Here is a 14158-nt window from a genome sequence, read left to right on the forward strand (position 1 = left end):
CAAATGTTCACTTTGGTATCTCATATGTATCAGTGATTCAAAATAGGTTTGTTGAATTAATGAACAAAAGACCAAATGTATGAAACATGTTCAATATGCCTGGTTATTATCTAGAATATGGTCTACAGAAAATTGTGCCATTTTACAATCAGAAAATCTCTCCTAGGGTACAACTAGCCCCGAGTTTTTCCTAATTTGCTAATTTAGTAAGTACTCTGTTACCTTAATTTTCACTTCTAATTATTAACAAGGCTTAACACTTTCCCAAGAGTTTACTTACAGAAAGAGAAAATGCAATTAGTAAACAGTCTATTCAATATGCTCTGAGCATAAAAATATTTTCTTTTAGGTAAATATATGTGCTCACAATATTTTTCCAATCTGTCATCTTGCTTTTAAAACCTCTTAAGGAGGTTTTTAAAATTATAATATAATGAACCATGTCACTGAAATAGATTAAAGGAAAGAAAACAATCCATTCCTATTTTTTAAACTTTAGACTCTTAAACCAATATATGAGAATGAGATCTGAATTTCATTTACATTATTTATGCTCATATTATTTCTTCTTGATTATTTATTAGCAATTATTTCTTTTCCCCATCATTTTATGTGATTTGTGCTACAGTAAGCTCTTATAAGTAGTTGGCTCTAGTGCTGAAATTTTTGTTCCATTAATCTATCTTCTGCTTTTAATAATATATTATTATACTATATATAACATGTTATATATCTGGAGTAATTATTTCTATCAAGCTGCATTCTTGTCTTTCATTACTGTTCCTCCAATATCATTTTAAAAATTCTATAAAGTATCTTATAGGATTTTAATTCCGAGTGCATTAATAAATATATACACTAACCTAGGACATGTTGTTGTCACTATACTTAACTTTCACAATCAAGAACTGGATGCATCATATAAAGGAGAGATAGGGGGACAGTGGTCCTTGATCAGAAACCTGTATTTGAATCTCAGCACTGTCCTAACCTCTCTGTACTTCCTTTAACTCACTCTTACACTGAGGGAAATACTAACATTGGTTAATGAATGAACACACACAAAACACATACACACAGGCAAAGGGTCTGTTTGTGTATATACAGAGGATCAAAGCCTAATTTGGCTACCCCGAAAATGAACTATGATACGATATAAAAAAGAACTTCCAACATCAGCACTCTTTGGAAGACTCATGCCAGAAGATGATCATCAAAAAACCCCAACAAAGATCCACGCACTGTCACAGGTGTAGATGCACTCATCCCACCAGTTCCTGGACTTGCCATGGGAATGAAGGAGATATCTAAGCTGGCCTTTGCATACAATAAAACAACAAATTTGACTGGATCTATACTGTTGGAATTCAACCAAGAATTAGGAGAAGTGCAAATTGTAGCGCTCCAAAATCTTACAACTACAGACTATTTACTGTTAAAAGAACATATGGGATGTGAACAGTCCCCAGGAATGGGTTGTTTTAATTTGTCTGATTTCTCTCAGACTGTTCAAGTTCAGTTGGACAATATCCACCATATCATAGATAAGTTTTCACAAATGCCTAAGGTGCCTTAATGGTTTTCTTGGTTTCACTGGAGATGGCTGGTAATTACAGATATGCTTTGGTTATGTAACTATACTCCTATTATGTTAATGTGTGTGCGCAATTTAAGTAGTAGTTTAAAACCTATACATGCTGAAGTTACTCTACAAGAAGATATGTCAAAGAAATAATCAATCTTCCCATGTTTTCTTCCGCCTACTTCTATAGCTTTTCTTCTTCCCTCCTAATTACAACCCTTAAATAGAATTCGTGCCTCATATCAAATTTACCGAGTATCATAATTCTTCCAAGTGGTAAAGATACCTCAAGACAAATGCTGGGCATAGAAGACACAGGGCATAAATATGCAAAGAAGTAAAAAGCTAACCTTTTCAAACAATAAGGCTTCTCTGTCACTTACCAACTTAACATTTCCCTGTATGGCCCCGGAAGATGACTGGTTAGCCAGAGACGGGTAAGATTCCTCAAGGGAGGAACAACCTAAGACAGGCACAGTCGCAGGGGGGTCATCAGGTGAGAAATTGGGGATCAACAGAGGTGAGGCTTAGAACCTCACCCCCCCTGTTCTGAGAGAAATCTTCTGCATATGTGGATGTTTTATTGCCCTTGTCTAGCTTGAATTAACACATAGTCTACAGGCACACACCTGATCATCTACATTTGCTCTCTTACAACACTAAACTATGTTTTCTACCTTTATCTTGTATCTACCTACCACTTCAGCATTTTATTAAAAACAATAATAGAGAAATGTGTTATCCACATATAAATCAAGTATAAAAATCAAATGAATATTCATATTTGAACTGACTGTTTATAGTTCATAATGCATGAGCAAAACCGAAAGTTTCTGTGATGACTGCCCTTGTACTGTTCACCATGTAACTTATTCACTATGTAAGAATTTGTTCTCCATGTAAGAACTTGTTTGTTATGCTTCAGAAGATGGGAGACTGACGAAAATTAGGCTTGGGGTGGATTAATGATTGTGCATTGAGCACTGACTCCCCTATACAGAATTTTATTGTTGTTAACAACCATTTGATCAATAAATATGAGAGATGCCCTCACAAAAAAAAAAAAAAATATATATATATATATACACACACACTTCCAATTGTAAAATAAATAAGTAACCGGGATGTAATGTATAGCATAAGGAATATAGTCAAAATATTATAACAACTTGGTATGGTGATAGCTGGTACCTAGAATTATCATGTATATAAATGTTGAATCACTGTGTTGTACACCTGAAACTAATGTAATACTGTGTGTCAACTACCCTTCAATAAAAAATAATTATCTACAAAAAAAAAAACACATACACACGTCAGCATAAAGGATGGGGTTTGTTTTAGAATCTATCATTATTTTGACTTTTTTACAGTACCTCTAATAAGCTTCTTTTACATAAGCATTACATCCCAGAAAACCGAGATAAGTGATTTCCACAGATATATAGAGAGTACTCAAGGAAATATGACCGTCTGCCAGAATTCCATGTTCTTTGCATATTAGATGAATTTTAACACCAGAAATCATTTAAAAAGGTCAACACAGAAAAGAATGATAGTAAACTCCTAAAAATATTTCCCTAACACAGGAGTGAATACAAAGAAATTTTATACAAATTCCCAGCAAGCTTGCTTTCAAGAGGCAGGACAGAGGACTCGAACTATTTTGGGTTTTCTGCATGTTTTCCAGCCTCACTGACTTCACTGCCAGGTGGGCAGGAGGCCTGGGGGCCTGCATGATCTCTGAGATAGTCCAGATACACATGCCATCTCACCCACAAAATCACAAATGGCCATGTTGCACTAGACTGTACATCTCCACCCAAAAACAGTGGAGGGGTATAAAAACTATTTTATGACTTTACAGTAAATATTAGAATGAGGTAGACATGATAGTAACTGTTTTACCCTGATATTAAATTGTAAAGATGCCTATATTTCAAAAATCTTTGAAATCTACTGCTGGTCATGTTTGCAAGTCATTTTCAGTCATTGTATTTTTCTTCCGAAACTATAACAGTTGCTAACCAACCATTAAGTGGTTAATGTTTCATCCTTGAAGACTATGCACATGATTCTGGTTTCCAATGTTCTGTGTCATACGCAACGAGCTCCTGACACAGACTCATAAACTGAGCCCCAGAAAAGGATGATGGGAGTTTTATATGAAAGCTTCCATTATTAAAATTCTTTATATTCCAAAGCTATTCAAGTTTTTATTAAAACTATTCATTCTTTGCCTCTTAAAAGGCAGATCTCTTTCCCACAGGGAATTGAACTATTTGCCAATAAGCAGACATGCAAAATATTATCAGATCCACCCAAAGTCACAGCTTCGGCTGTGCCCTCCCTACCAGCCAGGATGACATGCTAACAAGTAGGTTCACACCTGTGCTGCACTCTAACTCACGCCCCCCACCCAGCCGCGGAAACCCGGTTCTCCTCAATGCTTCACTGGATCACTCCCCGCTGCCCCCCACCAGAAGAGGAGCCTTCTCTTAGACAACGTACAACTTACTTCAAGACCCAATTCAAACCTTCACCTGTCTTGCTAGAAGTATAACAATATAAACGGCCACCTGTAAAAGCACTGCCCCGCTGGGTACTGCTCATTCTATCTTCTTTCTTTGTTCAAATTAGACTATGGAATTCTTACTCATCTGTTACCAGTTATGATAAACATTCATATCTAGTGATAGTGATAATTTTGTTTCCCTTGATTGTAAAGGTCTTAGGGCATGATCACGATGGCTACACCTGGTAATAAGAGCTATCAGTTACTAACAGCCAAGTCCTTTTACGTGCACTAGCTCATTTAATTTCCACAACCACCCTACTTTTAAGTGCTCTCACTTAACAAAGGATATATAGCTTCTCTGTGAATGTTGACGCACATTGATGCTTTACCCTGTCACGCACTGTGAAAGGACCTACCTACAAGGCAAATAGTACCCCGTCTTCTAAGGAGGAAACTGAGGCAGTAAGCAACCAGCCAGGGTGTGTGCCCAGGCCTCGCCATGTCACTCAGCTTTCTGAACTAACAGTGCCGCGGTTAAGTGGGAATCTGAGGGCTTCTAGTGTTCCACTGTGGCAACATTCTCTGCTGGGTATTATTACCTTTACGCATTCTTTAGTTTGCTACATATGTAAGAGTTTAGTATATAAACAGGGTACTAAATACTGTTAATACCTAGCTAGCTAACCCCAGGGCTTTCAGGTCTACCAGGGGAGCCGCGTTGTGGCCAGAAAGATCGACTGCAAGGAAGATGCAGTTAAACGCCACGAGTGGGGTTCAGAGAAAGCGCTGCCATTTAGCGGAGACCAGCTGCGGAAGCGTTCAGGTAAGCTGGGCCCGGGGGGATGAGCGAGCCTCCCCATGGCCACTCTGTCACAGGATTCACACAGGTCTTTTAGGAAAAGGGACTATTTTCATCTTCCCGTCTCCAGAACAAAGTCATCCCTCTGTAAATGGCTGTGGCACAAGAGTAGAGAGAATGTTATGAAAAAGCATGTTCCAAGCACAGAGATCATGAGCTTAAAGGGAAAAGCAGGAAAGGCATTTCTAAAATTGTGGTTGCTGTATCCTAGGCAGCACCTCTGTGTTGTCCAACTCCCGGCGGCCCCATTTTCACGCTACCAAATGTAAACGCAACCCCTCTGGTTGTACACCTTCACCCTAAACAACCCAGCAGCCCTGACTGTAGACACCCCTGTTCACAGGCTCAGCCAGAGAAAGAAACCACTTTGCTTCCCTCCTTTCTACGCCTTGATACGCCAAGGCTGTGCTCTCGAAAAGCTCACTGAAAAAGAAAGCTGCTATTTTAAAAGCAACGGCCACCTAACATGGTAAAGGGCAATACGCGGGTTCCGGGAGGAGGGGGTCACGGAGCAGCCAGGCGCGCCCACTGCAGACCAGATCTCTTGGCGGCCAGCGCTGACCCCTCCGCTCGCAGCTCTGGGACCTTAAAGTCACTTCCTCTCTTTGTGCCTAAACATCTTCCTCTCAAAAGGTAACCGTTTTTTCCCCTGGATTATCATGAAGATTATGTGAATTAATATATACAGAATGTCTCAAAGAGCGCCTGGCACAGAGGAAGCAGTGAACCAACATCAGGTCTTATTTTCAGGGCGTTGGCAGCCAGATCGATTGCCGGGTCACGTCTGCCGTGAAGTGACCTGGGATGCCCCCGCCCCGGGACTGGGAGGTGATGAAATCACATGAAAAATGTTGGTGACCCCTGGGCCACTGCTTTCTCTTGCTGCAAAATAAGGTTCCTGAGTGTAGCTTCTGACATTCCAGACCACAGCATTCCAAATAGTGGTTTTAGTATTTAATAAAAGGCTAAGTACACAGCGTGCGGTACTCTAAGCGAGCATGTAGAAGTATCTGTTAAACTTGGCTATTTTCTCTCTGCACCCAGGGAAATTAAATGTTAAATGTGAAAAAACATTTTGGGGTTTTCTGAGTACAGATCTTTCCTCCTGACAATGGTAGTTTTCTTTACGGAAGACTTTGTACTATTTACTCTGAAAGTCAAAGAAAAAAGAAAGTTAGAGAAATGAAAAAAGCGTAGACAGGAAGGTTGCATAAAGGAACCAATCAATTCAATCCAAGAAAAGGGAAGGAAAATAGTCTCAGGCACTTTAGGGTAAAAATGGCAAAGATGGCTTGCTCTTTGAGATCTACCAGCAGGGTCTACATCACTAGACGTGTTAAAGCCAAGGGTACATGAAATCAGTCACTTTAGACTGTGTTCTTACTCTGAACTTAAAAGAAGAGAGGGGAACATGGGCAGATGAGTAAAGCAATGTTTTGTATAGAGGTCACCTGAACAACTTCCTAGAGCTCATGTTGACAGACTTCTGTCATCTTACTGACAGCTCACTTGCTGTGTTACAATCCTAGGCAAACATAACTAGGTGCTAACCCTCACCTAACTCTGCAGTGCCAGGGCCTCCTGATACAAAAGTAAGGCAGCACTGCACACACACAGTCACTGCACATGAAACAAGGAAATGAAGGAAGTCAATGCAGTTTTACACATCTGTTTCATACCAGCAGAGAACACAAATCCGATACAGAAATCCTGCCTTAAAAGATGACATTGAAAGAAATTAGGGTTGTGTGGGGCTTGGGGGAAGAGGGGTAGGTAACAACAAAAATAAATTATCACACCCAAAAAATTACATTAGCTGAGTATTTAAAAATCTGGCTGATTCTGGAGAACTGCTTACGTTAAGCAAAATTCTTCATTGACATTAATCTCAGTATTGCATGTTTTTTTGATCAAACAAGATTTTACACACTTGCTTTGCATTAAGGAATAACTCAAAGAGCTATTTGAAAAAAAAACCTGTTATTTTTAGAAGTATACTATACCATACCAACTACCACCATACCATTTACAAGCTTCAAATGCCCCTACAAGTTATGTTGCTGTGGAGGAAGAATGGGGACAGAAGCTGAGAGTTGAGAAACTGACACAAATCTAAGGTCAATTTAATAAACCCAGTCCTGTACAACAATTCTCAGTAAAAGTATTGAATATTAGAGGGCATCTGAATTTTGACACTTAATATCCCCTACACAGGCACTAAATCTCCACTTATAATGAGCCCCAGTGTAAATGCCAACACCACAGAGAAAGGGATAGATTGTGTGCTTTCTGGCTGACTACGTACATGCTAACAATAACAGAACTGTGTTATTGTAATTCGCCCCTTTTAGACAACTTCGAGTGTATGTTATGGACAAGAGCCACAGGGTCCCAGATAAAGCAAACCTGTGCAAACTCACATTCCTTCCACCCCCTAATACCCAACCACACCTAGAAACTTTGACTATAGATACAATACTGCCCAGCACTTGCAAAATGTCATTGTGTGCAAAGGATATAACAGAGTAAGATAAGCCTGTAGAATAAGGTAAAAGGTCTGGGATTGCAAACTTGTGACCTATTTGAAATTAGAATATTCAAAGCTTAAAAAGTTTGGGTGGCCAATGGTGGTAGAGCAGGAACAATGAAGAAAGTCTGGTCCTAGAACTCAAGTTAAGGATAAGAGCAAATATCAGAGGAACCAAGAGAGAACATGTCCCTAAAAATATGCTTATGGTAGGTACCCACTTCCTTGTAGATTAAAAAAGAAAAAAAAATCCTGTGAGTTCTCTTTTGGGAGGTTGGTAATCTTTGTGAGTTTTAAGGATTCTACATGTAAATTACATGCTTTGCAAAGATCCTAATTTGGAATGTGGTGATGAAAACAAAAATCTAAAATAATGCCATAGTCAAACAGGTACTCTGTAAACTGAGTTTGTTGTAACTTGTATAGGAAATTGACCCCTAATCTAAAAAAAAAAATACAAATAACCCTGATTTCTGATGCTTGTCTTTCACCATATGACTCATTTAATACAAATTAACTACATACACTCTCTCCTGCTTCCTAATCTTTATTTCTTTCAAACGTTTCTGTTGAAGGCCCTACTAACTTCCTATTCCAATAATTCTCGACCACACAGTATGCTTTACCCACCTTGCAGTAACCATCTCAGCAGAGGTTTCTAATACTGCAAAATTCAAAAAGGCCAAGAAGGTTTGGGGAAGAAAGTGTAAGTTCAATAGCAGAATGGGGATTAAAAAAGAGAGAGAGAGCATATTCAAATGATGTTTAATCTCATCATATGATTTATAGCTAAAAATCTCCAATGACTGTCCCTACACTGGCATGGCCAAATAAACCCTATTCAACCTAAGACCCCCACTTAAAAAAAATCAGTTTCATAACCACCCCAACTCCATCTTTCACTCACTTTATGCCTCAAACATTGCTTCTTCTGTGCGTTTCCATCTGCTGCTAAATCGACTGTAAATGCCCAATAAGGTAACAGAAAAAGCAAAAGATACCTAGTCTTTGTTTTTTTAACCCGACTTTGTACCGGTGACCTTGTCATTTAACTCCTATAAGCTGTTTCCACATCCAGCAAAAGGAGACCCGTTTCACACCTATTTCAGAGTTCAAAGGATCAGAGAGAACATACACAAAGTAATAGGTACCTAGTACACAAATATTAGTTCTTTTCCCAGCTCCCTCTCCATCTGCTGAACTCCTACTTACCCTTCAAACTCCCAGTTTAAATGTTTATGTAAAACCTCATTAATTCTGTGTTCTATTTACTTCCCCGCAAGAATCAACCACCCACTCTTTGGTCCCAGGGCACTTAGAAAAACCTCTAAAGCATTTTAATTGCTTATTGATGGTCTTTCTGTTCCAGTGAAAAATGAACACCTGGAGGTTTTTTTTAAATATATAATTACTACCTACTCCAAATCTGACAGAATCTATAATGAAACCTTAATTAGCATTTGTTGAATAGATGAATGGTTTTATTTTATTAAACTATTAAAAACTAAAACCCTTAGATAGGCTTTCAAATATTCTGATAATACACTTTGAAAAAATCCTGACTTTAAGTGGTACCCTGCCAGCAGTGGACTTTTTTTTAATGTTTCTGCTTACTAGTCGTCTAATCAGCATGCCTCCTGTGCGCTAGGATTCATCAGTGAACAACAATAAAAGCCCTGTCCCCGAGGGTTCTATATTTACCACAGGTAAATCCCTGGAAGAAAGTGATGTATCATTGCAAACCTGTCTGAGAAGGGAATGAGAAGCCACATTTTGTTATTCATCAACATTTACAAAGTATCAAAAGATCCAAGGGAGGGAAAAAAACAAACTCCTGACCACATACAAAATGTAACTACTTGAAAAAGGCAGCATGAAATTAACACATATTTAGTGTCCTTAAAACGTCTGATGTTAGGGACCCACTTCCTGGTAGTTTAAGAAAAACAATACTCTGGCTTCTCTTTTGGGAGGCTGGTAATCTCTGTGAGTTTTAAGGATTTTACATGTAAATGACATGCCTTGCAAAGATCCTAATTTGAAATGTGGTGGTGGGGTGCCTTGTGTCTTATTTCAAAGCCTGTTTATGACCTTAAATCACTCTTCATGATCTAAGAGGGCTTTTATGATGCTTTGTGTCAGAGCTTCCATTCTCCAAGTGTTATCCTGGAGCAGTGAGACAGGCCATTCCAGGCCCATCGGGACCACATCCCAACTGGGCTGCCGCCCAGATGCCACAACGTGGCTGTGAGACAGAGACACCCACAGTTCCTGCACACCAACCTCTGCAATCTTTCTCCACTCCCCCTCTTAATTTTGTCACCTTGTCCCCCAAGCATGCCCTATGCTGCCCTTTCCTTTACTCGCCTAGCAGGTCCTTTCCTCATGCACACTGCTAACCACTGGTGCATCAACACACCGTCTCCATCAGGAAGAGCCGCTTCCGGCTTCTCTCTTTTGGGGGTACCCGTTCCCTTGTTGAATCCATCGGCCCTCTCTGAGAGCCTACCTTATGCAGCTCAGCAAATCCTACGTTGCTCTGGTCCCAACCAGCCACTCCTACTGGAATATAAATGCTCCTACCATTTTACAACGTCTGAAAGGGGACCCTACCCACAACTGGGCTCAAGTTGCCTATCAGATAAATGAGTAAACACTGTATCAATACTTGCTACAGCTAAACACTAGGAGGCTTCATTCAGAGATTTCTGCAAAACATTCCATTTAGCAATCACAAATAAGACTCAGTCTTACTGCCTAAAACTGGTATTTCTATGTGGAAAGAAACAAAAAGGTGGTCCGGGTATCCCAGGCAGAGAACACTGTCAAACGAATCATTTGACTTTAACCACAGGTGACTTGTTGAACGGTCCTGAGCTCAGGTCTTTCCTATGAAAAGAGGTTTCATTTCAGCTGTACTTGTCACCTGGCACTTCTAGGTGGCAACACTGTAGGGACAGCCTTGCCCTGCCTCAGACGTAACAACTACAGCCAACAAACAAGGGAGGTTGGTAATGACAGAGTTGGCGTAGAGGGTGGGCTGGTTTAGGTTCACGGTTTCTAGCATGGAGTTGTATCAGTGGGGCTCCCTTCCCCTTGAGCCTACAGGGGATGAGAAACATAGACGTCAAACAAGGAGTGTGGACAGACCCCCAGGAGCCACAGGTTTACTGGGCTTTCATCAAGCTCTAATTACAGGGAAGAAATACTTCAACAGCACCCTACAGGAAACACTGAATTATGAAAAGGAACATTTTAAAAAGTCTCAGCAGCGTGTCTTCGAAAAATTGCTGAGATGCTTTCTAATAATAATGAGCACATTCCAAATAGCTTCCATCTGCCAAGAACTTAACAACCGCACCTCCCCTGCTCAGCAACCAGGGTGAAAAACCAATGCCAGGGCAAACATAACTCCTTCATTTCTGAAATCATTGCAAACATCTAACTTGCTGGGCATTTATGCACAAGGGCGAGTTCCTCCTAAACAAATTTAGGAAGCGAACATGACCTTTGATGGATAATTTGGTTCCCAAGGGGAAAGCAGGAGAAGCGAAATAAAAAGGAGAATGGGTTAATACGGATTTAAAGGAAAAGTGAGCAAAAGAGATTTGGATCTTTCGGGGAGCTGGGTTTTAGGTTTCTACATGTGGAGTCGGATAAATGGATTCCAAAAGGAATTCATGTGGGAAAGAGGAAAGCAAAAGGCAGTAATACCAAAAGTAAAAGCAAAAAGAGAAAAAAACAGAACAGCAAAGAGATGCGAGGATGGGTAGCAAAGAGCAGCTTTTGCGAAAGAACGCAGCAGAATTAACTTCAAAATGTCCCCTCCTGTGACTTGGAAGAGTGTTGGGCTGCGAGTCTGGGACCTCGAAGGGGAAGGGGCTGGCCGCGCACCAGCGGGAACCCGCCGGCGGCGTCAGGCTGGGCTGGATCAGGGCGACCACCGCGCCACCTGCGCGCCCGCGCGGCCGGGAGGGGCGGGACGGGGCCCCGGACTCACCGATGCCGAGCCCCACGACCAGGCGGCCGGCGAGCAGCGCCTCCTTGTCGCCCGCCGCGGCCAGCACCGCCGAGCCGGCGGCGAAGAGCGCGCTGGCCAGCAGGATGGCGGCGCGGCGGCCGAGCGCGCCGTTGAGGGCCCCGCCGGCCAGCGCCGCCACGGCGGCCGCCCCCACCGTGCTGGACACCAGCAGCTCCTGCCACAGCGCGTCCAGGCCGAGCTGCCGCTTGAGCAGCAGCATGGCCCCCGACACCACGCCGGTGTCGTAGCCGAACAGGAAGCCGCCGAGCGCCGAGAACACGGCCGCCACGTACACGAAGGCGGGCGTCTCGTCCTGCTGGAACTGCCGCCGCGCCGCGCGCTCCAGGTCCGCGCCTCCCGCGCCCGCGCCCTGCAGGCTGGCGCTCGAGCCGGCGGCCGCCAGCAGGCTGCGCTCCCCGGCGGCGCCCGCCGCGCCAGGCTCCTGCTGCCGGCGGCGCCGCTCGCCCATGAGGCTGCTCAGGCTGCGCAGCGTGTACTCCGCGTCCGCGCCCGCCTTGCGGGACATGGGGCAGGCGCCCGCGCCCCCGGGGGGCTGCGCGGCCGGCGGCCTCGGCGCGGGGCCCGGGCGGGCGGGCGCAGCCGCCGCCTGCTCCTCCCGCTCCCGCTCCGCCGCCGCCGCGCCGGAGAAACTTGCCGCCCGCCGGGCTCGCGCGCCGCGGACTCGCAGCCCCGGGTCCCCGGCTCCCGCCTCGCGCCTGCCGAGCTGGCGCTGCGGCGCGGCGGGGGCGGGGCCGAGGTCACGTGCGCGGCCGGGGCGGGGCCTCGGGACGCCCCGCCCCGCCCCGGGCCCCACGCGGAGGCCGGATCGCTGCCCGTAACCGAGGCTCCTGCGCTCGGGGTCGTGGTGGCTGCAGGGCATCAGCCTGGCCCGGGGGCCGCCGGGCAGCAGGCTTCCCGGGAGGGGGGTGCGGCAGCCGGGAACGGCGAAGCGGTGGAGGGGGGGCACAGCGCGCGCCGGAGCACCCTGACCCGCCTTCTAGCAGCCTGGGGAGGGCCCGGCCGAAAGGGCCTCGGAAAGAAACGCCCTGATGTGCTGCATAGCAGGCGCCCTTCCCTTTGCAATAGTGTGGCATAAATGAGTTTGTTCTGGGGCAATTCAGGACTGGGTTCTCCCATGCTGTTCCACTTTCCTCTCGTTGCCAGTCCCTCCTCCATGTATGCTTAAAGCCACGGGACATCTTAACCCTTTGAGAACTGAGATAATGTATCTCCCAGGTGAATCCCAAACATCCACAGGTCCCTCGGACAAAAAGAAAGTCACATTTATACATGCCCCTCATGGATGACTAAATAAACTAAAATCCACCTGAAGAAAGTAAACCCCAGAAACCTATCTGTGAGTGAACAGGCTATCTCAACCAAAAGGCAGACTGTCTTCTCACCTGAGACACCCCCACTATTGCCCTCCATTTGCAGGGGCCATTTTAACTCCCTTAGGTGCGTTGTTTGCAAATAAGATGGCATCATTGGCAACCAAATTTGTGAACCGTTAATTGGGGTTGTTGGGTCCGCCTCCTCTTTGATTCAAATCATTTGTAAAGCATTTTATACAGATGTACATCTAAAGACAAAGATTACTTCGCTTTCATTCTTCAGGCTGAGGGCACGAGGCAGAGATTCAGCTGATACTATTCCTTAAAAGTCCTGGGGCTCTTTTATTTCCTTTTTTTTTTTTTTTTTTGAGCAAAAGTTTTCTTAGCCTGAGACCTGGTTTTCATTCCGTTTAAAACTTTTTCCTTTTATAGAAAAGGATGTTGTCATCCCTACTTCAGTAAAAAATGATTAGACTTTGTCAAAGTTGCTTTCACTGGGAATATCAGGCATGATTATCTCCATATTACACGTTCCTTTCCAGCAACCGGGAAAAAAATGTATGAGCTCAGAGGACTTAAATGTTTAAACTTATGCGGTGGCTTTTAAAGCAACGCTCTGTTATCACTCCCAGGGATCAGTTAAACAAAAAGAGCTTTTAACTCGGGAGCAATGAACTCTTTAATATTTAGACTTAAGAAAAGCTTCAGGTAAGAGGAGCCTTTTCCGGTGCCGACGATAGTTGAAGTCCGCCCCCTGGTGGTAAGCAGGTCCTCCGCTTCCGAAGGGAAGGCCCCGCAGATGAGAATCCGCAGGTGCTGTGATGGATGAAGCTGCCATTTACTCTTAGCAGGTGTACTGAATGCTCCTGAGAACCCCGTGCTGGAAATTCAGCTTTTGTGTCACAGAACACACTAAATTTCTTAAAACGATTCTGTTCTGTATCATCAGGGCATTAGCATACCCAAGGTTAGGATCCTTCTGAAAAGAAATAGGACCTGGAAAGAAGGCATCAGAGAGTTAAGCAGAGTGCTTCTCAGCAGTTGAAACGAGCCACGTTCAATTTGCCACCAGCGTACGAGCTCTAAATGGCGTTTCCTGACGCCTGCCCCAGCTGCCGATTGTGGGGAAATGGGGAGCCCGTGGTTTCAGAGACAAAAAGCACGAGCCCCACCATCAGCTTTGCAGCACTCCTTTAGACCAGCCACTAGGTAAGTTTGTCCCGGTTTTTTCTCGGTAGCAGAGCAGGTAATTGTGCAGCAAGTACTCATTGACTAGGGTGTGTAAAAGTATTTTGAAATGTAATTAATTACTATTGC

The 14158-nt window shown here is 43.8% G+C and overlaps 1 protein-coding gene across 1 annotated transcript in view; it reads right to left on the bottom strand.

Moving 5' to 3' along the window:
• Positions 1 to 12175, bottom strand: part of SLC2A13 (solute carrier family 2 member 13) — a 243588-nt gene extending 231413 nt beyond the window's left edge. Inside the window, exon 1 of the mRNA XM_036889418.2 lies at positions 11487 to 12175. Within this exon, the coding sequence (XP_036745313.2) occupies positions 11487 to 12033 (547 nt within the window). The 5' untranslated portion in view covers positions 12034 to 12175. The remainder of the gene's footprint in view (positions 1 to 11486) is intronic.
• Between the last annotated feature and the right edge of the window lie 1983 nt (positions 12176 to 14158).

Source organism: Manis pentadactyla, chromosome 14 (genome assembly GCF_030020395.1).
Source record: "Manis pentadactyla isolate mManPen7 chromosome 14, mManPen7.hap1, whole genome shotgun sequence".
Classification (NCBI taxonomy): domain Eukaryota; kingdom Metazoa; phylum Chordata; class Mammalia; order Pholidota; family Manidae; genus Manis; species Manis pentadactyla.